The sequence below is a fragment of the Argopecten irradians genome, chromosome 4 (assembly GCF_041381155.1).
Source record: "Argopecten irradians isolate NY chromosome 4, Ai_NY, whole genome shotgun sequence".
Lineage (NCBI taxonomy): Eukaryota > Metazoa > Mollusca > Bivalvia > Pectinida > Pectinidae > Argopecten > Argopecten irradians.
In genome coordinates, this window is record NC_091137.1 from 30,766,518 (window position 1) to 30,793,547 (window position 27,030).

General features: G+C 33.9%; 2 protein-coding genes across 2 annotated transcripts; both read right to left on the minus strand.

Moving 5' to 3' along the window:
* Positions 1–2,583: 2,583 nt before the first annotated feature.
* On the minus strand, positions 2,584–10,508 carry LOC138321260 (uncharacterized). Its single transcript, XM_069264809.1, has 3 exons — positions 10,367–10,508; positions 7,509–7,653; positions 2,584–4,815 (listed from the first exon to the last, which is right to left on the minus strand). The coding sequence occupies exons 2-3, from the start codon at positions 7,517–7,519 to the stop codon at positions 3,519–3,521; spliced, it is 1,308 nt and encodes a 435-aa protein (XP_069120910.1). The 5' UTR covers positions 7,520–7,653; positions 10,367–10,508; the 3' UTR covers positions 2,584–3,518.
* Positions 10,509–16,489: 5,981 nt separating this feature from the next.
* LOC138321263 (von Hippel-Lindau disease tumor suppressor-like) lies at positions 16,490–21,501 on the minus strand. The gene is made up of 3 exons (XM_069264811.1): positions 21,369–21,501; positions 17,878–18,342; positions 16,490–17,344 (listed from the first exon to the last, which is right to left on the minus strand). The coding sequence occupies exons 2-3, from the start codon at positions 18,224–18,226 to the stop codon at positions 17,157–17,159; spliced, it is 537 nt and encodes a 178-aa protein (XP_069120912.1). The 5' UTR covers positions 18,227–18,342; positions 21,369–21,501; the 3' UTR covers positions 16,490–17,156.
* Between the last annotated feature and the right edge of the window lie 5,529 nt (positions 21,502–27,030).

Consider the following 27,030-nt stretch of genomic DNA (forward strand, 5'->3'; position numbering starts at 1 on the left):
TGTAGAGATCGTAAGTGATCGGAACCCCTGGAGTATCGAGGATGGGTACAGCCGAACTGCGACAAAACAAACGATCGTCAATATCTACTTCATTCAAATTAGCTTGTATCACGATGGTATGCACACGTATCCCCGAGGCTAATTAAGGGCATATCTTTGTGCACAGTCTCTGTATCGGCTAGAACACACGAAATCCATAGAAACAAGATAATACTACCACTAATAACACTGTATCGCTAGACTTGATAGCCCAAACACGGATGTGGTCCAAAACGGAGACCAATTATTTCATATATTTAAAAATGAAATGTCCATATAGTCTTCTATACTGCAGGGATTGTCTGATATCAAACATACATAATTTAGATATTTCACAGTCTCTTGATCAAAACTATTGAAAGAGGTATGGACACTTTCCACGTTTCAGGACAGCTTTTAAAAATAAGCTACAGTAAAATGACACGTGACATATTACTGATCTCCCAAGTCAAAAATGAAATGTCATGGTCTACTTCATTCGTCGCATATTAACGGCAAAGGCAGCAGTATTAAATTCAATTGCGCATGTACATGTAATAAGATTTCTCAATCTGTGGGAAAATTTGCATTCCATATTTATCCCTCTTTCCCTACCAGTTGACGTCATGGTCCAGTATTTACAATTGATATAGGAATATAGCTACAAGAAAAGAGTATACATGTATTTTGTAAAATAATCACATCTATACTTTTCTCAGTTACTTTATCTAACATTACATTTTTTTCACATATAATTCACAATTGGAAAATATATATTAACATAACAGAATAGATTTCAAAATGAAAATAAAAAGCGCTTCATGTTGGTGAATCGACCTCTGAACTCTGATTACAGTGCGGAGACTCAACCGCATGGGCTATACAGTACTAAAATAGGGCTGTTCAGATTTAAAAAATTCAATTTAAAATTGAAATATTTACTCAATTTTGTTTAGATTAAAGTTGTATTTTATTATATTGAAAAATAAATACCCATAGTAGAAGGTAGTCCTCTGATGCGCTCTTTATCAGAAGTGAATTCTATACATAGTATGTCTACATGACTTCTCGCACATGTCGCACATATTGACATTTAATTAATATATTTTAGTCAGACTTGAAGCCTGGGCAAACCTGCTATTTGATCACCTGATGACCGATACCCTAAAAGTCTGTACACATTAGGTCAGATTCCTGAGATTCAAGAAAGCTCTCGCCAGACTGATGAAGTAAACAGAACCAGGACTATTAAGGAAGGGCCAATTTAGTATGTATATACAAGCAACGGGGATGTCGAAATAAAAAAAACACACTAAAATAGCATTATGTTAAGTTCTTTGGCCAGGATTCCATCGACTATATTTTCCAGGGTACTATCACTATCGTTACATCCTCGATACTCCAAGGGTTACTATCCCTAAACTATTGTCATATAAAAATATTTCAGGAGTCTGGTCCATTGAAAATGGAGCAATGCAAAATTCAAAGCCACACAGTCAATCACAGTGTGTCGTTTTTCGATTCTTTTGATGTATATCAAACGACCAAACTACCTGGCCCATTGTTGTCGCTAACAGAGCCTTCAGTTTTGCCATGACATATTACAGTGATGGATATTTCCACAGTGATAGATTGATAGAAACCCCTGGAATATCGAGGATGACGAATCACATAACAAAACATATAATATGAAATTCGTCACACCGTCCAATATGCCATGTTAACAGAAAATGTACGCACCGTGATATCAAGATATAAGTAATTCCAAGAAGAACGTTTTTGACTTCAGTATGCGCGTACGTCGTGGAAAACACACGGCTCTTTATCATGTTACCCTCCAACTATAAAAATTCAGTAAATTTATATTTCAAAAGTGATAACATTGTATGCAATATAATGCTAATCATGCACTCAAATTATAAGTGCTACTTAAACAAGGATTTACACCACTCATGATAGCTTATAAATTACGCCCTCTTTGTAAAACGACATAAAATTAGTGAAAGGACTATGTATGATTGCAACAGCACGCATCATACAATGACAGATGAGGGAAATTCTCTTTCTCCGAAAAAGGTATCTTTACACAGGAGCAACTACTTGGAACCATTGCCCCAGGTGTCTCCATAAAGCGAAACAAGAGGTCAACGGTAGAAAACCAGCTTCAACGTCGCTACGAAGTTTGGACGAGTTGTCCCTCTTTAACTAACCAAATTATAGTTTTAAACTGTGTTGCTTTATGTATGAGCAATGGGAAACGACAAATAACGCGCGTTTTAAACCCCCGTTTTAGAGAATTGTATTCATTACAAACAGCCTTTGACTAAAATATCTGCCACTTTTTTTCGAAAAGATTACCAAGATAGCATGCCATCAAGGAGAATTTGTACTCAATTCAAAATGTCAGCAGAATGTAACCCGAAATAGAATGTTATCATATCTATGAAACGGAGTATGAACAAATCTTGACTTCATTCATTTGACATCGGGAAATCGAGGCCTTCATTTTAATCTGAGATATTGACTTAAAATAGTTTGCAAATACAACGTTCAAAGAATCACAAATCGCGTTGAAAGCTATTTTATTCAAATAAATAAAAAGTCAATGCCACCGCAACAAGTTACATCAATATTCAACAAGTTAAATCAATACCCAATGAAGTAAATAATATTACAAGAAGCGTTACATTTGTTTCGCTAGCCTGTATTCCGGTTATACAATAATACAGCACTATTACAACCATTAAGTGAATCTAAAATCATGAACGCGCAAAATCACACGCCACTCTATATTATACCTACAAATGTACTACATCACACTTTCAGAGAGAAATATAAGGTTTTAGGTGAAAATATGCGTGGCAGTTTTCAACCGAGTTAAATATCTATATATTTTTTTTCATTTTAAATTGATGGAACAGCATAAATGTATTGAATTGAATTACCTAATGTTATTTTTTCTCATAATAAAGAGCACACTTTATGTTTGGAATTTAAATAGAAAGCGGGGTAATCCCGGCAAATTGAAATAAATGCTATCAAGTTACATTGTAGTTTAGACCTAGTCTAGAATAAATAAGAAATATAATATTCATTATTTACTTATGAATTATAGTTATATTTCATATCGTAAGTTGGACAATATCAAACTTTCCACTCCACTTGATCAAAATAACTGCTATTCATCATGAAACCACGAATATCCTCTATACATATAATAAAACCTGCACTTAACAAGCATTTCAATACATTTAAGTTTGAACGATTATTCCCAGTGTTAAACGCAATTGATCTGAATAAATATATTACCACAACCTAGCGTATATTACAGCACACAATGATTAAGTTACATTATTTTTAAATATCAAAAATAGCTTGGAGAATATTTCTGCAAGTCTTGATAAGAGCTGGCGTCATTCTTAAACCACTTATGTTGTGGTTGCTAAAATAATACGGTGTTTATTTGAACGACTAATATCTGCCATATTTATTGTTTATAGTTAAAGTCTTGCATTCGTATTTTCAACAATGTCTAGGAATGGGCGGATGCTGTTGGTGTCCACGTCTTCAGCCTTATCAAGGAGGGTTTGAATCTCGAAGTGTTTCAGTGCCTTCGTCAGATCAGCGCGTATCTGCTGGATTTCACCATCCGTGCGTTCTGCAAACAGATTAACTACGGGTGTGTTCCCATGGTGAAATTTCTGGTCGGAGAAATACACACCAAGCGTTGGGTTTGAGGAGAAGAATTGTGGCAGGATATTATTATCCAAGGCGCTCTTCAACATGAAGACCAAATAGCCAAGAGCTTCCGTGACGCTGGACAGTGACACGGCATTGACCTTGGTTAGACACAGCAAGCTATGAAGCAGAATGTTCTTGATGTAGTACGAGGTGAGAACGTGATGAAGCTGTGAGCTTGTATTCCGTACCCGGTCCTTGATGCGGAGACCTTTCAGGATTCGTCCAGCGCGGACAAGACGTTTACCGGTAGGATTATCAACAGCGTCGAAGATGTGCATTTCAAAATGAGAGTGAGAGATCCGCCAGACAGTTGTTGGGTCTGGAATACGTACGGTCCGTCTGACGTTTTTTGAAGTAGGAATCCACCGTGTTACCACAAACTTTCTCAATGTGGCAGATGGGGCAGATATTTCAAAGCCAGGGACCACATCTATACTGACATCATGTCCATCTATCTTGACATCTAGTTTAATTGCTGGTGCACTGGCTTGCCTTCTTATTTGGTAGGACTTTGATGGATCTTGATTGAATTTCTGCACTGCAGTATCGACCAGGCCTTTGAACAAGTGGTCGTGGAATACTCGCGAGCTGATGTATTTCTTACCATCCTTCTCTACGAATAATTCGGCCGGCCGGATAGCCACTTTGTTACTGATTTTCGTGACGCATATTTCAGCCAACCCCGGTGGAAGATCATTTTCTGGGAACTCTTTAATCTCTGAGGTGATGCCATTGAACGTGAAAGGTAACAACGCGTCAAATTCATTCGCCTCGAGGACTTTTAAGCCTTCTCTTGATCCGCCTTGTTTGAGAAATGGCTTCAGTCTGAGAAAGGTATGCGTCGATTCAGCATGTTTGAGTTCCTCATACAAACTTTTCGATAACCTATCGATTTCCTTCTGAACATTCTGGAATGTTTCAGAACTTAACCGGACATTTTCGTCGTAGAATCGTTTTAATTGCCTGTCCTCCACGCCGTTCCAAACAGAATCTGCATTATCGGGAGGGAGCCAGCAATTCTGAGTTTTCTGCTCAGGCGGAAACCATTTGTCGCCTCTATAATGTAAAGAGATAGTCTATAGATACGTTGTACCTATTTGATTTTGGATTTAAAGTCTTGGTTTTCATATAATAATAGAAAGTCATTAGACAAAAAAGTTTAAAAATTAAAACTTCGGAAACGGTAGGCAGTTAGAAATGGGGTGCCTGTATAAAATGTAAACGAGTTCTTTCACATGTCTATAACAATTTTACTCATATCAGAGATACACGTGGATAGATTATCTTTCAGAAAGCCTTTTAATTTATTTAATCCATTTCCACTGAATCATTTTCAGCCTAGCCAGTGGTCCTTTTTGACGTATGTCTTCCCTAGGATGTATGGTAACTAACAAGAATGATAAAATAGTGCAATTTAGATAATTGAGGATACAGTAAGTTTAAATGACTGTATATCACGTTACAGTGCTAGTGCCTCTAACTTAAATGAAAGTATTGGTCACAATGTCGATATATAAACACCGATAACGACTTAAATTAAAAGATGCTATACCGCCAACGAATGGTATTTCTCTCTCTCCAAAACAGAACAGACGAATTTGAATATTCATTCAGCATTAAAAGTTACTTATAACTTTACACCGTCACCACCAATAAAATATCAAGCTTCTTATTTTACTTAAAGATAGAAAATAATTAATTGACTCCCAGAAATGACATACTGATTGCGCATGCGTTAAAAGCAAAACAAATTATCTTAATTTCATTTTTGTGTTAATTAGACATACGTGTGTATATACACTATAAAAAATCAGTTATTTTTTAAATGATGAATATCATTTATGCTCTGTCGGCGGTGGAGCATCTTTAAAGATGCTCCACCGCTGACAAATGGTATTTTTTTAATATCAAAAATAGGAGCAGACGATTTAGTATTCAAGTTCAAGTTCAAATTTCGCTATGAGATAGTTCAGGGGTGTAGAAATCGTATGTGATCGGAACCCCTGGAGTACCAAGGATGTTAATTCTGTGTAATATTAAAAAATATTGAAACAGAGTATCAAAATATCATAAATGATACAAAAAATCAAGTTAAAGTTATACGATTCGTCAAATTCCATTACAAGAGGGTAAAATTTCTTAGCAGGTCAAACTTCATACGCGTTCAAGCGACAGGGGAAGGCCAAGTTGCACACGTTTTAAAGGTGAGGGTCAAGTCATCTTGGAACTAATAAGTGATGCTGTGATGTAGTGGTTAAATGACATTGAAGTTACAGTAAAATTTTGTTTCATATTTACCATTTCATAAAATTATATTTTGAAATTAATACATTGAATTGTTTTAAGACTGAAAGCTACGTTAACAAATATTAATGATTAGACATGGCATTCGTAATACATTGTAATAACTTCATTTTTATAATCACAATTGTATAGATGTTGTTCTCTTTCTCATGAACTGAAAAGATTTCGAATTTCCATAAGTCGAAATAATTAATTATGTATACTATTCTCTCAGTAAAGCAAAATTTGAAAACTAAACTTTAGTGAAGAATTGATTGGCCAGTAATTTGTTAACGCAGTCAAATAAATCTTATATTTGATGATATCATAAAGTAAATAAATACATGTACATGTGTGCGTAGCACACAGCACCTATATGCTGACTTTGAAGGATAGAACGTGTATCATAGTTTATCACGTCCTCTCTTATGCTATAAATATGACATCACCTTTATACTTCGACGAGTTATATTGACACGTATACACTCTTGAGTAAAACAGAAGCCGAAAGTAGAATCCGCTCCCACTAACAAGAATGAAAAGAGAACGTGTACTAACACCGTAACACACGTGATAATGACTCATCAGTCAGCGATTTGTCATTTGACGATATATATCTTTACTTACGACTTAACTAGTTCCAGATAACTATGTTGTAAAATTATGAAAAAAATAATGAAATATATACTGGCAAGCGACCAGTTCTCGCCGGGTACCAATTCTCGCCATCCCATATGTACAAGTATGATCACAGACGAATTTTGTGACATATTTTGTGAAAATCAGCATGGTAGTATCTTCTGTCAGAAGAAAGTTTTACTGACTAAATTTGCGTGGAATTCGTACAGATACATATACGATGGCGAGAATTGGTACTCGGCGAGAACTGGTCGCCTGTCAGTATATATAGATATACAGAATAATACGGCATAAGGTATACATTTTCATTTACGTAACGTTAAAACTAGGTAATGAGGGAAACGAAAGTAGGAAAATTCAACTATTCTGGTAATTAGATATCATTTATAAATTAGTTAGTATCAATACTGTGCAGTAGATCTTGACACCATAGGTCGAATGTCAAGTGTTGAGATCAAGTACATGTGTACTTAAGTGGACGGACTACTGATTCTAGTACGTTATCTAGAAAACCTATACATATTGATATCATACATTGAGTTACTAGTTTCCGGTTTTAACTTACGCTGTATCTCAAGAGGCCAAATGTCAAGTTACGAAGGGAATAATATCTTATAGCCAATGAATCTAATCGTACGGTAGTAATCGACTGCTGCTACATATCTTTTAAGAAAGTACGCCCACAAAAGGTGCGTTGGACCACAGTAAAATTATCAAAAAGTTTCAACTTATCATTCATCGTCGACTAAAACAGTGTAAATTGATACAAATGTTTTACCTATAAACTGGCAAATTAGATAAGATTAGATAAGCGTCGGAATTCTTACCTTCTCGCCATACTTGCAACTCCTTGTTCGTCTGCAAATTTTTATCAAAACTGTAGATTATGTTTGTCTACGTCATCGAGTCAATGTTAGTCTGACGCTCTACTGATGCCAGTGCCAGCTACGCCTTGTGAATCAAACGCTGAAGCTACCCGGGTTAAAAGAAAACCGAAAGTAGAATCCAAGAGTTCTAAGAACTAAACGTCACGAGTTTGAAATTGCAACATTCGAGAGTCGTAGATCTTTTTCCACATTATAACATGTAACCATTTTACAATTTTGAATTAAAATTGTCAAGAAATGGCATTGTAATGATTCTACTTTATACAAATTTAATTCATAATACGAAACCAAGTAACTTCGCCCTCGGAATGCCAAGGAATAGTTATTAACTAGAGAAGATTAATTCTGTTCATATAAAGCAGAGAGTGGGGACCATAAGACATATTACACAGATTATATGTTATGAATGGTAATCTACATCTGAGTCCAAAATATCTGTATATTACTACAGATGTATATGGGACAAAGAAGTAATTCCAACCGTGTGGACAAAACAAAATTGTCAAATTTTAGAGGCGATCTGCCCTTTTATCAAGACATACAAAACGAACACGATTACATAATAAGATACGAACAGTAATGCGGGACAATGTACACAGTGGATGAACGGAAGTGTATAGTATAATCATTAGTTGCTTTTTGTATGGTCAATTGTGAGTATCGAAGCGGGATGTATGAAAACAGGCATGGTATACTCTACAGGTAGGTAAAACACCAAATATCGGCATTATTCGTAACTACAAATATGTTTAACATTATAGACGTCCTCATAACATGTATATTAACAAATTCATGAACATGATTTTGAAAATAATGTTAGCAATAGATAAAAATCGAAGTGCAATTACTGAATTACGATCAAAACTGCGATGTGTTTTCGGAGGAAATTGCTTTTCCCCCCCGTTTTCCCTGAAATATATGTTATAATTGTAGCTTGTATGAGTAATTTGATTGTTTATTTATTTACAGTGTCTTTATTGTATAGTCGCTTGTTGTTTCACTGTATAGTCGCTTGTTGTTTCACTGTATAGTCGCTTGTTGTTTCACTGTATAGTGTGTGTGTGTGAGAGAGAGAGAGAGAGAGAGAGAGAGAGAGAGAGAGAGAGAGAGAGAGAGAGAGAGAGAGAGAGAGAGAGCATGTGTGAATTTTGACCACGACGTCATTAACAGGAATTTTTTATTGTTCTTTTTGCGTCTTGATAATGAGACAGATCGCCTCGAAAATTTCTGTCCATACTAATAGAATTATTCTTTTCCCTATAAGGTGTATTTGAACCCAACATATATTTACGCGTGCGATTAGATTTTAGTTATTTCGCTCGTGGTAAGAAATTGTGAAAATCAATCTCCGCAGCAATGGCAAAACAGTAAAAACAAAAGTTTAAATCGCGAAATTAAATCCCCGTGGAATAACGTTAGACACGAAAATTTGTAAATAATTTTGCAAGTGAACAGCCATTTCCGGCTAAGAAATATACAGTTATTCTGTATATGTTGATTGCATGTATGCAAATATAAAAAATATGGGCATATATATTGATTGAACAAGTGTAAATTTTAATATATGGACATATATAATGAGTGCATACATGTAAATAGAAATATATGAACATGTACATCGATTGCATATATTTAAATAGTAATATATAGAATGATTGCATATGCGTAAATTGAAATATATGGGTATATGTATTGATTGCATACGCGTAAATGAAATACACGTGTATATAGAATATTTGTATATATGTAAAAAGAATATATGGCAATAAATTACTATAAGTAAATGTGGTAAAAGTAAAGATAATTAACATGCGTGTGGTCATAACGTGGAACTGCAACATGATAAGATGATTGATCACCTATATGACATTTTTTTATACATTATATATAAAACAAACAATCATCACTTTTATGTCTTTTCAATGATTAGCCAACTGCATGGTAGATACTCATTCAACCTATGGTGAAGTACTCTGTGAATGACTTGTGTATTAATATGTTAGTAATTTTTACTCTTATACACATTTTGGACACATGTACAATATTATGGGGCATTTACTTTAACATTCATTTTTTTTTTCTTATTAGATTAAGTAATTTTTGAAAACATCCCTTGGAATTGAAACCTAGATTTACGCCATGTTAGCATTCTCCATGCTGATCATCTCTGTTACTAAACATCTTATACGCCTTCTATTGTTTCTTACATGCTCCCCTCCTGTACCTCTATCCTGTATGACCTTTGAACTATCTGACCTTTCTATATTTGTTTACGTGCACATGTGCCCGGTGTATAAGCCCGACTGCCACCCGAAATCTTTGGTTGTTTTTGATGATAATGGGTAATGATATAGAATCATATAGGGCGGCAGTTGGTTGCTTCTACAATCGCACACATGGCATTACTATTACAAAATGTTTCGTCTATATCAATATTCAATATCTTTTAAATAATTGTAGGCTGAGTGTTATGTATGCACATTCGCAACTGCTGTATATTACATGGATTATTCTGTCGTGTATAATAAAAAATACTAACTTCCTACTAATCCTACAGTTACTACTCCTCTCCTGTAATTGTAAGCGTATCGCACGTCTTACCACACCTGACCCAGGTTCTGGATTCTGCATTCCATAGCGAACTTCCACATAATGATGTCCATCCTAATCCTGGCCCTGACGATCGTGATAATGACCTTTCTATATTTCATCTAAACATTCGCAGTCTAAGAAACAAACTTTCCTCTTTAGAACAGTTAGCCAGCGACTATGATATCATATGTACAACAGAGACTCACCTCGACATTTCGGTAGCAGACGACGATATTCTCCTAGACGACTTTGACTTGTATCGTAAAGACCGTGGTGCTCCGGGTGGGGGGATAAATGTTTACACTTCCAGTCTCTTATCAACCTGTCGTAGACCGGACCTTGAATTCCATGTAGGTGAAGTAGTTTGGGTAGAAATTAAGCTTCCCCACCATAAACTTTTGTTATGTACCACGTATAGACCTCCAAACTGTATACCCTCCTATTGGAACCATTTGCAGCACTCCTTAGAAACAGCGTTAGGCGAAACCTCATATATCACTGTTGTAGGTGACATAAATGTTGACCTCTTGACCGTAGACAATAACCACAAACTTACTGACATAATGAACACATTCCATCTTACTAACGTAATCGACAAACCAACTAGGACTTCGCGGACACGTGCGTCGCTCCTCGACCCAATACTCCTTTCGGACACGTGCTCGTATGTTTTTGCTGACACGATTGAAGTAGACCGTGACATCTCGGATCATGACGCGACCCTAGTAAACCTGACTATTGAGACGGATATTGTTAGAAAGTACCAAAGAAAAATATTATGTTACTCTGATGCCAATTATGAACTTTTTAATAACCTACTTGACTCTACAGACTGGACAGATTTTTTTTCACGGTCGCGCTCTCCTGACGACATGTGTGACCATTTTACAAAACATTTTTTAGAACTCGCTGACCAATGTATCCCGACAAAAACAATTACTATAAGACCGACTGACAAGCCATGGTTTAGTACAGACTTACGACGTGAAATAAGGAAAAGAGACCGCTTTCTTAAGACATTTAAGACTAACCGCACCGACAATAATTATAATAGATTTAGACGCCAACGCAATCACGTAAATAACTTAAAGAAACGGACTAAAGACCTATATTATGCGAATATTAACGGTTTATTAGACACTTTCACTGACTCCAACCCAAAAAAATTCTGGAAAACTGTTCGTAACCTTATAAAGACATCTGACAAGACAAACTCATTACCACCACTTACGAATCCTATGACAGGTGACACAGAAACGTCTGACGATAGGAAATCTAACATATTAAACGATTATTTTGTATCTATTTCAACAATTGACGACACTGACGTAGACGTACCAACTGCTGACCGAAGGACGGACTCCTCGTTAACAGACATTCATTTCACAACTGACGACATAACTGACATTTTAAAATCTCTTAATATTAATAAAGCAATAGGGCCTGATACTATTAGTAACAACATGTTAAAAAACACTGCTCAGTCGGTCTCTATCCCTTTATCTCTCATTTTTCTGTCATCGTTAGACAATGGAATTTTCCCACGAGCTTGGAAACATACCCTGGTAATGCCCTGTCATAAAAATGGTGATAAATCTAAACCTTCTAATTACCGCCCTATATCTCTACTCAGCACAGTTGGTAAAGTTTTTGAGAAGTTAGTAACCAAATATTTGAATAACTATTTAATTGAAAATTCTCTTATCTATAGATATCAATCAGGTTTTCAGCCAGGCCACTCCACTGTACATCAACTCATAGAAATTTTTAACCATATTTGTGAAAATCTAGAAAAAAAACATCCAACATGTCTGATTTTTTGTGATATATCAAAGGCCTTCGATAGAGTATGGCATAAGGGGCTGGAAGTGAAACTAATGAGTTATGGTATTACTGGTATGTTATTAGACTGGTTAGTTGACTATATTACTGACAGACGACAACAGGTTTTCGTAGGAAACAGCAGATCTTCTGTAAAGAAAACTAATGCAGGAGTGCCACAAGGCTCAGTCCTCGGTCCCTTACTATTCATCTTGTATATTAATGATATAACCGATAATCTTGATTGTATTTCAAAACTATTTGCTGATGATACTTCACTACTTTGTTCAGATGAATCTCCTTTAGTCATCGAAAATAAAATTAATAACGATCTTTCTTCTATCCAAACTTGGGCGAATAAATGGTTAGTTAAATTTAATCCATCCAAAACAGAAGCTCTGCTGATTTCTAATGTTGAATTAGACCATGTTATTGACATCAACTTTAATAACGTAAGTGTAGACTTTGTTGACCAACATAAACACCTCGGTGTATTTATTGATTCAAACTGTAAATGGAGCTACCACATAAATCATATATCTAAACAAGCTTCAAAACTAGTTGGTATCTTAAGAAAATTAAAGTATATTTTAAACCGTAATACACTGAACAAGATATATAGAACATATATACTACCAACTTTAGAGTATTGCTGTGAATTATGGGATGGGTGTAGTGTTGCTGATGCTGACAAATTAGAGAAAATTCAACTAGAAGCTGCCAGGATAGTGACAGGACTACCTTCATATACTAGTAAGCAATCTCTTTATTCCGAAACGGGCTGGGAAACCTTATCTGACCGCAGATCTAGACGTAAAATTAACTTATTTTTCAAAGTACATAATGGACTAACACCCTCTTATCTTTCTACTCTACTCCCTCCTTTAAATTCAGAAAACACTAGATTCAGACTAAGAGATTCCGAAAATTACACCTTACCCAATAACCGTCTAGAAACAACTAATTTGTCTTTCTTTCCATCAACTATAAGGCTCTGGAACAATTTAGATATTAATATTAGACATACAAACAGATTTAGCATTTTTAGAGATACCCTCCGTAAAAAACATAATTCATGTCCATCCTATCTATTTCTCCTTGGTGACCGGAAAACTAATATCTTGCATTGCAGATTAAGAAATAAATCAAGTATACTAAAATATGACCTGTTCAAAGTAAATCTTTCTGACGACCAAAGCTGTGCATGTGGATTTGAACGTGAAGACGCATATCATTATTTTTTTAATTGCAACTTATATGCTCGGCAACGTATAGAGCTTTACAGATATTTAAACAATTATATACCACTCAGCCTACAAACCTTGTTGTTCGGTGATTCTAACTTAACATATAACGAAAATGAATTTATTATTAATGAAACTCAAAAATACATTCTTGATACAAAAAGATTTTAATCTCTCTCTCTCTCTCTCTCTCTCTCTCTCTCTCTCTCTCTCTCTGTCATTCTCTCTCTCTCTCCCCCTCTCTCTCTCTTTTTCTCTCTCTCTCTATCCGTCATGGAGTTTGTATGAAAAAATGGAAATGTACTTTGTATGTTTAAAACTACTACGTTAATTCTATGTTTATATTGATTTTGAGTATGATGAAATTTCGTTTCTGAAAAATATTTTAAGTCTGCCATCTTCAAATGTTGATTATGTATATATGTAATATTGTTGGAGAGGGCTTGATATAAGTTGAAATAACTTGTGCCCAATCCTTTTGTTCCAATAAAATATGTTTAAACTAAAGAAATATGGAAATGACGTATGTAATTTTCTTTTAAAGATGCTCCATCGCCAACAGAGCATAAATTATATTCATCATTTGAACAATAATTGGTGTTTAATCGTGTATATATACGTCTAATTAGCACAAAAAATAACATCAAATAATTTAGTTTGCCTTTGGTGCATGCGCAATCAGTACTTCATTCCGTATAGGATATAGTGTCACGGATTTTTTTCGGGATGCAATTAATTATTTTTTTATATTTCTAACTTGAAGTGAAATTAGAAGCTCCAACTTTTCAATGGTGGTTATGGTGTAAAGTAAGTAACTTTTGTAACTGAAGAAAAATACTTAATCGTCTGCTCCTGTTTTTGATAGAGAAAAAATACCATTTGTCAGCGGTGGAGCATCTTTAAGATTCTAGAAGGCTTTGTTTTCTTCGTAATTCTGACATTTTTTTAAAGTAATGACTGGTCCATGGAAATCAAAGGTATACATGTACCTTAAGTATCAACGTGGTGCATTCTATTGCAATTTTGTTGCATTTACTCCATCTAAATTGTAAATGACTAAACGTTTAAATTGATAGTCTGTTAGACTGATTTGTTTAATTTGTTAGCTTCAGAGCCTTTTATCACTGAATATATTTCCTCTTTATAACAAGCGACTATACAAGTGTCCTCGCAAGCAACTATACATCGCCAGTTTCAAAACAATGCAAGTGACTATAAAATTTTAACTGATCATCCTGCAACTTCAAAATACGATTAAGTAAAAGATATTGTGTCCATTAATATGTATTTATGTGTTTTATATTGTTGGATTCTTTTATAAACCTGTGATGGCGCTTGAAATAATGAAAGCCAGACAGAATACCTTAAAATAGTGCAAAATATTAGGCGAGTGTTTCAATTCTTCGATGATAATCAGCAGATCAACTCACGAAAAGTGTCTGAAATGTTAATGCTGGTTAACACTAAAAACTTCATTAGTCACTAGTCGTTCAAATTGCTATCCATGACGCCATTTATAACTTTAGATTACAACAAAAACGTAAAGAATAAATAAAATTGGCAAAAAATATCCACTATCCATTGTTTGACTTGTCTTAGCAAGTGACCGAGTACCGCTATACAGATTCGCAACTACGAAATTTAAAAAAAATACTATACACTTCCGTTTATACACTGTGAAGTAGACAAATATTAAAGGGACAATTCAGTCTAAGAGAACATTAAAATTTGTATATATATCAGATAAAACAAGTTCTAATGGAAATTAGATCAGTCAGTTTTACTGTGATATGCCTGAAACGCCTATGGTGGTGACACGTGTGTGAAATATTCAAACTTGCTCGCTGTCCGCCATTACTATGTACATACTGTGGTCGAACTACTTGTATGCCGAACCCTGTCCCTTGCTCGTAAAGTAATGCACCTTTTAGCTAGAACTGCTCAAATCGCTCTGACAGTAGTGTGTTTACCTTATTAGGTGAATTGTCTTGCCTAAAAAATCACCTTCTCAGTGGTTATGTAGTTCATTTGTTTAACGTGCGTGACTTTGGCTCGGGTATGGGTACAGAGTTGATATTGTACCTGCTTAATCGTATTGATCAACGATTTGATATTTCAACGATATTAATTAAAATACTTAACAATGTCGTGGAATTTGTCAATGTTTTACGTTATATGTTTCATAAGAAATGTAGAACAATACATTTATGCTATATTTTGCTTATTGGTTATGTAAAAGAATTTGCCTGAGTGAATTGTCTCTTTAAATGTACAGCACAACAACTTCGCTAGCCAAGGGTATTAAGTCCGATTCTCTTCCTACTACTCTTTCTGAAGTGAGATATGCCAGGGGGAAACCTGAGACCCCAGGATCATATATATATAATTCACAATTTTTGTAAAGGACCTTGAGACCTTTCTATCTATGAAGAGTATTTGATTCTACCATTTCTGGAATTTCAGAAGAAAATTGTTGAAGTTTTAGCCTAATTGACCGCTTTTGGCCCCACCCCTCTGGCCCCTGGGGGGCTGGGACCATATAATTCACAATTTTGGTTGACCTTTGACTATGGAAGGTTTCTGCACAATTTCAACTAATTTGCTTCAGTACTTTTGGAGAAGTAGTCGAAAAAGTAAATTGTTTATCGCCATACGACGTACGACGGACAAAAGGCAATTAGAAAAGGTCACTTGAGACTTCATCTCAGGTGACCTTTAAAAATCTTAACCAATCATAGGCCTGCAAAAAATGCCTTCAAAGACTACACAGAGAGTGACTACCAACTTCAAAGTCACATAGTGAACCACAGTGTACCATTATACAGCTGAATAACCAGTTCTGTTGCCTCCAGTTTTACTAAGCAATACTCCAGGGGTGGAAAACATCACTTATAGTAACACCTGGAGTATTGAGGATGGATTGACTAGCTTATTAATTCTGTAAAGAAGCTACATGCACAATATCCTACACAAAACTTTTGAATCAAAAGTTATGTCCCTTTGAGAATATTGGGCACAATACATCTATTTCTGAAACACTGACGGAAGAGTTATGTCCCTTGTCTGGTAGTACAGAATTTGTAGCTATGACGTGTCCTGACACAGATATCAAATTAACAACATATCTAAATCTGTGCTTCTCTGTATAATTCTTAATTCTTTACCTAGTGCCTAAAATGAATCTATAGGCTATCTGTACAAACTTGTACCAACTAAATGCTTAATTCTCTACAACCTCCTTAAAATAAAATTCTTATCAATATATCAAATGTTTTTTTACTTTATTTTTAAGCTCAGTTTCTCTCTTCATAAGAGTTTGCAGACATATTGAGATTTCCGTTTGTAGACGAATTGTCTTAGTAGATCTACATGTACTATATAGTTCTTATATTCCACAGGTGTAAAATATCGTCAGGGTTTAATTTCTCAAACTACCTATTGAGGCCTGTGAAAGCGTAACTCATACCACAGGCTGTAATATATACAGCAATGATTTTAATTAATTTCTTGAGGTATTTAATTTTACAAAAATTGGATGGATTTTAATCTTCAAATTTAGTTAAATTAAACCCCCTGCGAATATTAGCAACTATATTGTATATAAAGTACGGTGTACTGATACTCAAATTGTACTTAATTTAGGACAGTCATATTTAGCACAAATGCAGAAAATTGTTAATTATGATATATAAGCCCATTTTGGTGATTCAATAATGAATATATATACACTTTGACAAAATTTAGCACTGTACATGAATTAGCACTTCAAAGACAGCGTGAAAAGCGCTGAAATAAAACTAATGCTAAAATAAGTCCATTAACAGTATTCCTAGTTCCACCCGTGCCTAGCTGCTATTTGTCAGGTTTTCACTTCTGTGATGGTCCTGAAACATAAAAATTCCACACATCCCAAACATTAGTATGATCAAGATCAGTTCACATCTTGAGATGAGTGTGCGATAGGGCTATCAGGATTATCTGTTAACTTCCGACGTCTTGATACTTCAAACATCACAGTTAGCTCCTCTTTCAGTTCCTTGGGAATGTCCAATTGCGGAATTCTGTCCCGGCTTACAAAGCTCCTGATCACTTGTAAACTCCTGTCCTTCAGGGTATACACTGAAAATACATGTTTGTGGAAGGTTCAATTTTGCTATATTTACTGTCAAGTTCATATCTGCGAACTTCAATACAACAAATAAAACATAAATAAAGACAAGTAAGTTAACCTGTATAGCTTATTACAGAAGTTCAGAAAAGCATGAACATTTATCTTTGAAAAAATTTAAACAACTATGCTATTATCTATATTCAGTATAATCTATATGATCAATTCTACTTTTTTTTATAAAAAAATTGATAAGATATGCATATCATCAATCTTTAATGATTCATTGATTGTTTTCAACTTATTCAATATCATTCATTCATGTCATTGTGTTCATAAAATAGAAAAAATATTTTCACAAAATGGAGTCATTTAAAAAAAAAATTATGATGCTTTAAAATTTTTCTTAAATTTACATTTTTGCAACATAAGATATAAATTCAATGACTGAAAAGTTTGATATTTCTCTGAATAGTACAAAAATTATTTGGAATAAAATTCAATGACTGATTTTGTCATCATTATAACATTGTGGAACATTTACCTGGAATGGTAATATTGATAACCTTTCTCCACGGTGGCACTCCATCATTTGGAGTCCATCCAGTGGTCATTTCAAAAACCTCCCTCAGCTGAACTACCAAATGGTCTCCTGTATCAGAGTCCCTGAAGATCCAAGGATGGCCAACAAATGTATTTACATCAACAAACTGCCCAGGTTGTAAAGTCTTGTATTTGACACGGGCACCTTCATAGTTCAACCACACAATATCCACGAATCTGTGTGTCCGATTCACAAAGCGAACAAAAGACGTCACTGTGGAGCGGCCAGAGCGAAGTTTATTATCTTTCTTTAAGTGTTTTCCATTATGCTCTCCAGTCATTTTGCACATGAAATAGTGCAAAACCTGACAAACTATATAGATGTTGTTCACATAAGCTCTAATTTCCTATGAGAGTGAGGGACCATCAACCAGGAGGCTCATCATCAAAGTAGTTCTTGAAGATTCTGATAATGAAATAAAGCAGTACATCTAATTAATTAATCATAATATCATCATTTAGTCTGCATTTTACAGTCATTATTTTGATAATTTTAAAACTACAATGATCAATTTACTTCAATATTATGATTTCACAAAATGACAATGATTAAATTACTTCAATATTATGATTTCACAAAATGACACCAAAATTTGAAATACATGTTTGCCGAAATTGGTTGTAAAATGACATTGTTGCTCAGTGATCCAGTAAGATGTGTACATGGGTAAAATACCCATTGAAATCTGTCAATTACCCATAATAATAATATGAACGTCTACAGTATTTGAAAGTATGCGATCAAACTATTATGAGCATTGACATCCATAAATAAAATCTGAAGAAATTTAGTAAAATCAGAAGAATTACAGCTACATGCAAGAGTATGCATCAATTCATTTAACCGCACTCTTGTTTCATAAATTAATATAGATATTTTCACAATTGCTAGCTTGTAATCGATAACTTTAATTTATAGTATAACCCAAATTAAACCAATTTACTTTTTTTATTCATTACTATGAACTCACGAAATATACCCTCCCTTTTCAAAGTCCAAGTACAATTAACCACCCCTCCAAAAATTATCTGTATTTTTCTTCAGTTACAAAAGTTACTTACTTTACACCATTACCACCATTGAAAAGTTTGAGCTTCTTATTTTACTTTAAGTTGAAAATATAGATATTATTAATTGCATCCCGAAAAAATTCTGTGTCACTAGACCCTATATGGAATGAAATACTGATTGCGCATGCACCAAAGGCAAAACAAATTATTTTATTATAGTTTTTGTGTTAATAAGACATATATATATATATATATAACATACGATTGAACACCAATTACTGTTCAAATGATGAATGTAATTTATGCTCTGTCGGCGGTTAAGCATCTTTTAGTTGCTTTTGTTACCATAACTTCATCTAACTACATCACCGTGACGGTATGTTCACACTGTTTTTTTCCAGTCTTCACGATAGCCATTATGCTATATAGTCCTTCGTATTTCGATATGTAATCAGAAAGTCTTGGTTTGCCCATGATTAAAAATAGTATGGTAGATATAGTTTAAAGATGCTCCACCGCTGACAAATGGTATTTTTTCACTATCAAAAACAGGAGCAGACGATTTAGTATTTTTCTTCAGTTGCAAAAGTTACTTACTTTACACCATTACCACCATTGAAAAGTTTGAGCTTCTAATTTTATTTCAAATTAAAAATATGAAAAATAATTATTTGCATTCCGAAAAAATTCCATGGCACTATATCCTATATAGAATGATATACTGAATACGCGTGCACCAAAGGAAAAATAACTTATTTAAGTTATTTTATATTATTTTTTTGTGTTAATTAGACATACATAGACACGATCAAACACCAATTATCGTTCAAATGATGAATATCATTTATGCTCTGTTGGCGGTGGAGCATCTTTAAAAACTTGAAACAGTTTATCATTTTATGGAATTCTTTCCTTCATAGTTGTATATACATGTAATTCAATCTAAAAGGTGAATTAATAAGATATCCCCACTAAATCCTATTCACAATCCTATGTACATGTTTATCAGCAGATAAATTTGAGATCAGCCAGATGTCCCCACAAATCTCAGTTTTTTATTTCCATTGGTGATGCTAGGATTGAAATTCAAATTGCTCGACCTGCATATTTTCTCCAAATAATGACCTTTAGTTATTGCATGGGAAGCACATATGGAAGATTGAGATTCAAGATTAATCAATTGATCAATTCCAAAAGGTATAGCACAACGAGACACTTTTGAAACATAACATCATATATACACTCAGCAAAATAATGTCCGATAAAAATCTTGCTGACCAGTTGACTCTCATGTTATGGGAGTAGGTTGACAGGATGTATTTTAGTACCACTTCTTATTAAAATATAATCTTTCATTACACTACTGACTAGTGACTAACATGTATAATTAACATGTACACTACATGTATGAAGATTATAAATATTAATTAAGTGATATTTTTACTTCAAAAGGTTGTCAGGTAGATGTATAATATAAGATTAGGTCAAACATAGTGTAATAGGAAGGGGTTCCCGGTGTTTGTCCACACACACCATCGGGTTCCACAAAAGACCCAAAGGGGCGATCCCACTGTAGCTCGCATAATATATGTATGAGTCCCAAATCGTGATCGTATAGTATTTTAGTATACAACAGAGCCCACAGCCAAAACAAATACTCCGGATCACTTTCCTCTACAGCTCGGTTACAGGCCTGTATCACAACAGGTTCGATCTCTAGGATGTAGCGGAAGCACAGATACTAATCCAATAACTCAACTTAGGTAAATACAGGTACAAATAACTATTTATCAAAGACAAGTAATAAAGAATTTACAAAGGATATATTGACAACAGTGCCTGATGTAGACAACTTACTGTAAGAGAAATGGGCATACACTTATCATATATGTAACAAAACCCTAATCATATAGCTACAGAACAATACGACCATGTGTTCCCAAACACAGTCCAACAACACCTGAGGGAGACAACTGACCTACAGTGTACCAAGTGTTCTCAACTCTCGGAAGCATAACCAAGTGTGAAAATAGGTTTCCTATGGATGCCTAAGCCCTGACGCTACACTGTGTATACATTCTATTTATTCACAATTAATTCACAAGTTAATGACTATGTTGGAGTGAAATGCTGAGTTGGAAATCGAAGAGATAAGCTTATATTGATGGCAGACTAAATTGAGTAAAAGAGATTGTGGTTGTTATCAGGCTTTTCTAATCATTGACAGTCAATGTCATGAATATAAGAGGTTTTGCACTTTAACGTTAGCTTAAGTTTTATCATCATACAACTTACAACTTTGGCATAACATATTGTTACTACACAATATTACTAGCCTTTATGGCTCACGAAAACATTTCATACATTGACAGTTATTTGACTGTATATAACACATTATCTATTTAACAAAACAGCGTTTACCTGTATTGATAAGCAAGACTCATTTGCTTGTTTTCCCAGCTCCTGAAATCTCGCAGGTTTTAGCCATCAGATGTAGGCACCTCATATAATCGCCAATCAAAAGCTTCGATACAAATAGAACATCCAATAGAATTCGTCGTTATATCGGTACTAAATATAGCACTTCCGGTTTACTTTCGGTTTGGAACTTTTTGTCACGTACACCTTGTACTACAGTTGTAGGGTTGTTTTTCACAATATGTTTTTGTCCCTGGTATTATTGATACATTTCAAACGTTTTCCATAAAAAATTACAGTAGATCGTATCTATATTTTTATTTGTCTGACAGCTGATAAATAGAAAATTGTTATTTAGAAATACCAAGGACGTATATGAGAGCCTCACTTATAAATACTTGGAAGTGTTTAAATGTAATTTGGGTTATCGCCCTTTGACCAGAAACCTACCCAGCCTGGCACACTTTCTTTATTTCAAGCATCTTTTTTGTCAGGTTGCAATATAATTTCAAATTCCAATGTTTGAATTAATCTTAAAAATAAACTCGTTCATCTGTCTGCTAATTTATGTTTGGAATTCTTTATGAATGAATTTTTATAAAGGTGGGGTTGCAAAATCTGACCACGCGCCAATTTTTTTTCTTCAATTACATAAAGTTCCACTTTTTTATGTGTTTTTTTTTATTTATTTTGTTTGTTTTAAAAAGGCATAACGGGCCTGAAATGATGTTTTCTAAAGTTTCATTGGGTATGTGGCAACGGAACCCCCTGTGTCTATCTTTTGAATACATTTTTTTATTTTTTAATTAATTTTGTTAAAAAGATACATCATTTTTTATTTTATATCTGATTTTTACAAACTATTTTTACAACAATTTTGTCACGACAAAAATTGAAGATATTGGGTTTGCTAGAAATATTTGGCATGTTATCGATTTTGTCCACACTTTTAAACCATTTTAAAACCATGCTGTAGGTATAATCTTATAACAGATACTTTTTCATAAAAAAATGAAATCCGGGAAAATAGCATTTGATAGGCTGAAATGTAGCGAGGGGAAATTTCTAAAAAAAATCAATATATGGCCTAGTTGACCATATATTTAAATTTGATCATACACACCATAATAAAACAACAGTGAGTGATAGAATTTTTTGTTAAAGATGCTCCACTGCCGACAGAGCATAAATGATATTCATCATTTGAACAATAATTGGTGTTTATCGGGTGTATATATATATATATAATTAACACAAAAATAATATAAAATAATTTACTTCGCCTTTAGTGCATGCGCAATCAGTACTTCATTTCATATAGGATATAGTGGCACGGAATTTTTTCGGGATGCAATTGATTATTTTTTATATTTTTAACGCGAAGTAAAATTAGAAGCTCAAACTTTTCAATGGCGGTAATGGTCTAAAGTAAGTAACTTTTGTAACTGAAGAAAAATACTAAATCGTCTGCTCCTATTTTAATAGTGAAAAAAAATACCATTTGTCAGCGGTGGAGCATCTTTAACTAACATATTCATGCATGTTCCCTTACAATACAAATAAGTCTAACAACTAGATATGCTCTTGGGTGAAACAAATAGTTTCTCTTTTCATATCAGAAATCAAATAATTAAGTATTTTTTCGTCAGCAACTTAAACACAATAGAAATTAAGATTATCCATCTCTCCTATGTAGTAAAAACTATTTTAAATTGAATTAAAAATGATTAAAGAGGAAAACAGAGTTACATTTGATTTTCAAATAAGATATATATAATTTCAAAAACAATACCAGCATCACAAAGGCTACAATCTTGATTTTGAGCAATCAGACGGCGTTAGTTTCGAAACAATGGCAACAATGTATTTAAAACCATTTACAACTCATCGGCATAACCCATAACCCATATGTACCAATTTTCACTAATATCTAATAATATCTAAATTTCAACCAATCACAGACCTCCATTTTGTTTCCATGGCAACCAATCTTTTAAAAAAAGGGATTCCATTTATTCAGCATATTTTATATATAACCCATATATACAAATTTTCACTTAAATCTTACAATATCTAAATTTCAACCAATCAGAGGCCTCCATTTTGTTTCCATGGCAACCAATATTTTTGAAAGCGATACCATGCCATTCAGCATACCTCGTAACCTCTATACCAATTTTCACTTAATTCTGAAATCATTTAAATTTCAACCAATCAGAGGCATTCGTTTTGTTACCATGAGAGCCAATATTTCAAAAGGTGTTACCATGCTATTTAGCATCTAAAATTATAACTGTACACTGATTTTCACTTACATCGGACTCAAAAACTGGAAATGTATAACAAGGTATACTAACAAATGAGTGGTCCGTTGCTACATGCACTCTCTATATTTTAAAGTCACTCAAAAACTATGTTCCCGGATTTTAATTTTGAACCTAATTTACACATAGATTTCATGGGAGTATCTTTAATTGGGGGTAAAATTGTGGACAAAATCCTTTACAGGGTGAAATGAAATGATAAAGAGCAATGTTTTGTTTTCGGTTTTTTTCAAAAAGTTACTTTTTCGTAAACAATATTATTTCAAACAAAATTTTCCGCTATAAATCTAAAAGAAATGACTTAAATATAAAGTATACGATCTACTCAAATGATTTATGAATAAAAAAAATGTAGAATATTTAACAAAGGCTCACCTTTTTTGGCATGTTTGTGCATGTAGTTTTAATGAATATGACTTCAAAGAATTCAGGCCCTTTGGGCCTTTTTAAAATCACAAAAGGAAAAAGAAGTGTCATTTTAAAGGGAAAACTAGTAGTACTTTCAATGTGCAAAGTTTCAAGAAAATTGGGCTGTGGGCAGTTTCTATGGGATTTTTAACATTAGCTTGAACACCACCTTTTATGAATTTTATATTGCTAAGCAATATATATGTTATTCGGGTTGGATTTTTATGTATGTAATTATTATTTTTTGAAGTTTAAGGGTAAAAAAAAAATTTATACAACATCTATAAGTGATTTACGTCCTTGATCACTGCTTAAAATGATTATGGACTGCTTAAAAATATTCAAACAAAAACGAACCTTTTATAGGCCCATTACCTTTCCCAAACAGATTTTTAATTTTTAATGTAAAACGAAATTGATTCATGTAATTTAATAGAGCCACAAAAGTTATTAACTTATTGTTAATACTACTCTCACGACCATATTCAAAACATGTAAAATACATGTAAATCAAATGCTAATTTTTATAACGCAGGTCGTTTCATGTTTCCGGCCGACGGCCTATATACAGCACGACAGTTGATTATCACTGCACCAGAAGGCAAAACAGCGACATGAATCTTCACTGTTAACATAGTTTACGTAGGGAATCCTGCATTTGGTTAGTGTTATAAAATCATCTTAGGCCATTAATATACATTTCCGTATATATTACTATTGTTTTTAAGGAACTTTTAATTTTTGCTTCACAAAGGTAGTGGGCTTTTAAAAACCCATTATAAATTCTCAGAAGCACACCTACATTGTATCTACATTTGTAACTTTGTTATGTATTCGAGAGTTATCTGAGTGATGCCTTAACATCTGTAACTATAAATAACTTCAAATAAATCATTTAGGACAAACAAAAAATTAGTCTGTTTAAGGTTAACCGACCGACCCTAATTTTTTACCCCGACCCTCATTTTTTCCCACTTTTCTATGCAAAAAAAAAACAACCCCAATATTAAAAGTCGCGATTTCGATCTCAGACTCCTGTTCTGGCCATTATTTTAGTATTTTAGAGTGAAAGACACTAAAATGAGAAATAACATGCCGACCTGCCGACCTGCCGACCTGCCGACCTTATTTTTCTTGCAAATGTAACCCTAAACAGACATATTTATTATTTATTTTTTTGCCTAAGTTTATAAATGCATTGTTGACACACATTGTCATTACATATATTAATATCATTAAACGTGTTTATTAATGTTTAAAGTTAATTTCATGAAATTGATTATTTCTGGCAAAAAAATAACAAATTCATCATATTTTTTCTCATTCTTTTTATTTACACAAATAACAGTCTATGATTATGTCTATGTTCACCTTCCTGTGGTGGAAATGTACGACGGATGAGAGTCACAGCACAAGATGGGAGTGGCAAACAACACTTTTACCTTGATATCCCCAGCCCCATTGTACAAGTTGTCTATATGCTGTATAGTGATGACGCCTGAAAAATATGTATGAATTCTGTCAGTGAAAGTAGTGGGTTAATAAACATATGAAACATAGCAGTGGGATTGTCATAATTCCAAATGTATTGAACTTGCATTTCTAAAATTTATAATTGGATGATCTGGATATGACAAAGTGCAAATAATTATGTTATGTTAAAATATTCTTTGAAAATGACATATTTTTAGAATGCGATAGCTTGTCAGTCCGCTAAACCTGCCAATGTTATTAGCTTTTTTATTTATATTTTTGCCTAATATATATCGGGCAAAAAATGTGATAGGTTGTATACTGTATGTGATAGGATGTATGTTGTATGTGATAGGTTGTATAGTGTATGTGATAGGTTGTATGTTGTATGTGATAGGTTGTATGTTGTATGTGATAGGTTGTTTGGTGTATGTGATAGGTTGTATGTTGTATGTGATAGGTTGTTTGGTGTTTGTGATAGGTTGTATGGTGTATGTGATTGGTTGTATGTTGTATGTGATAGGTTGTATAGTGTATGTGATAGGTTGTATGGTGTATGTTACAGGTTGTATGGTGTATGTGATAGGTTGTATGGTGTATGTGATAGGTTGTATGTTGTATGTTACAGGTTGTATACTGTATGTGATAGGTTGTATGTTGTATGCGATAGGTTGTATGGTGTATGTTACAGGTTGTATACTGTATGTGATAGGATGTATGTTGTATGTGATAGGTTGTATAGTGTATGTGATAGGTTGTATGTTGTATGTGATAGGTTGTATGGTGTTTGTGATAGGTTGTATGTTGTATGCGATAGGTTGTATGATGTATGTTACAGGTTGTATACTGTATGTGATAGGTTGTATGTTGTATGTAATAGGTTGTATGGTGTTTGTGATAGGTTGTATGTTGTATGTGATAGGTTGTATGGTGTTTGTGATAGGTTGTATGGTGTATGTGATAGGTTGTATGGTGTATGTGATAGGTTGTATGTTGTATGTGATAGGTTGTATGGTGTATGTGATAGGTTGTATGTTGTATGTGATAGGTTGTATGGTGTATGTGATAGGTTGTATGGTGTATGTGATAGGTTGTATGGTGTATGTGATAGGTTGTATGGTGTATGTGATAGGTTGTATGGTGTATGTGATAGGTTGTATGGTGTATGTGATAGGTTGTATGGTGTATGTGATAGGTTGTATGGTGTTTGTGATAGGTTGTATGGTGTATGTTACAGGTTGTTGGTGTTTGTGATAGGTTGTATAGTGTTTGTGATAGGTTGTTTGTGTTTGTGATAGGTTGTATGGTGTATGTGATAGGTTGTATGGTGTATGTGATAGGTTGTATGGTGTATGTGATAGGTTGTATGGTGTTTGTGATAGGTTGTATGGTGTTTGTGATAGGTTGTATGGTGTTTGTGATAGGTTGTATGGTGTATGTGATAGGTTGTATGGTGTATG

Coding starts and splice junctions, on each gene's coding strand:
- LOC138321263 (XM_069264811.1), bottom strand. CDS start 18,226: ATGTGCAAAATGACTGGAGAGCATAATGGAAAACACTTAAAGAAAGAT. Junction 17,345..17,877: donor TATCAATATTACCATTCCAG/GTAAATGTTCCA, acceptor ATGTATTTTCAG/TGTATACCCTGAAGGACAGG.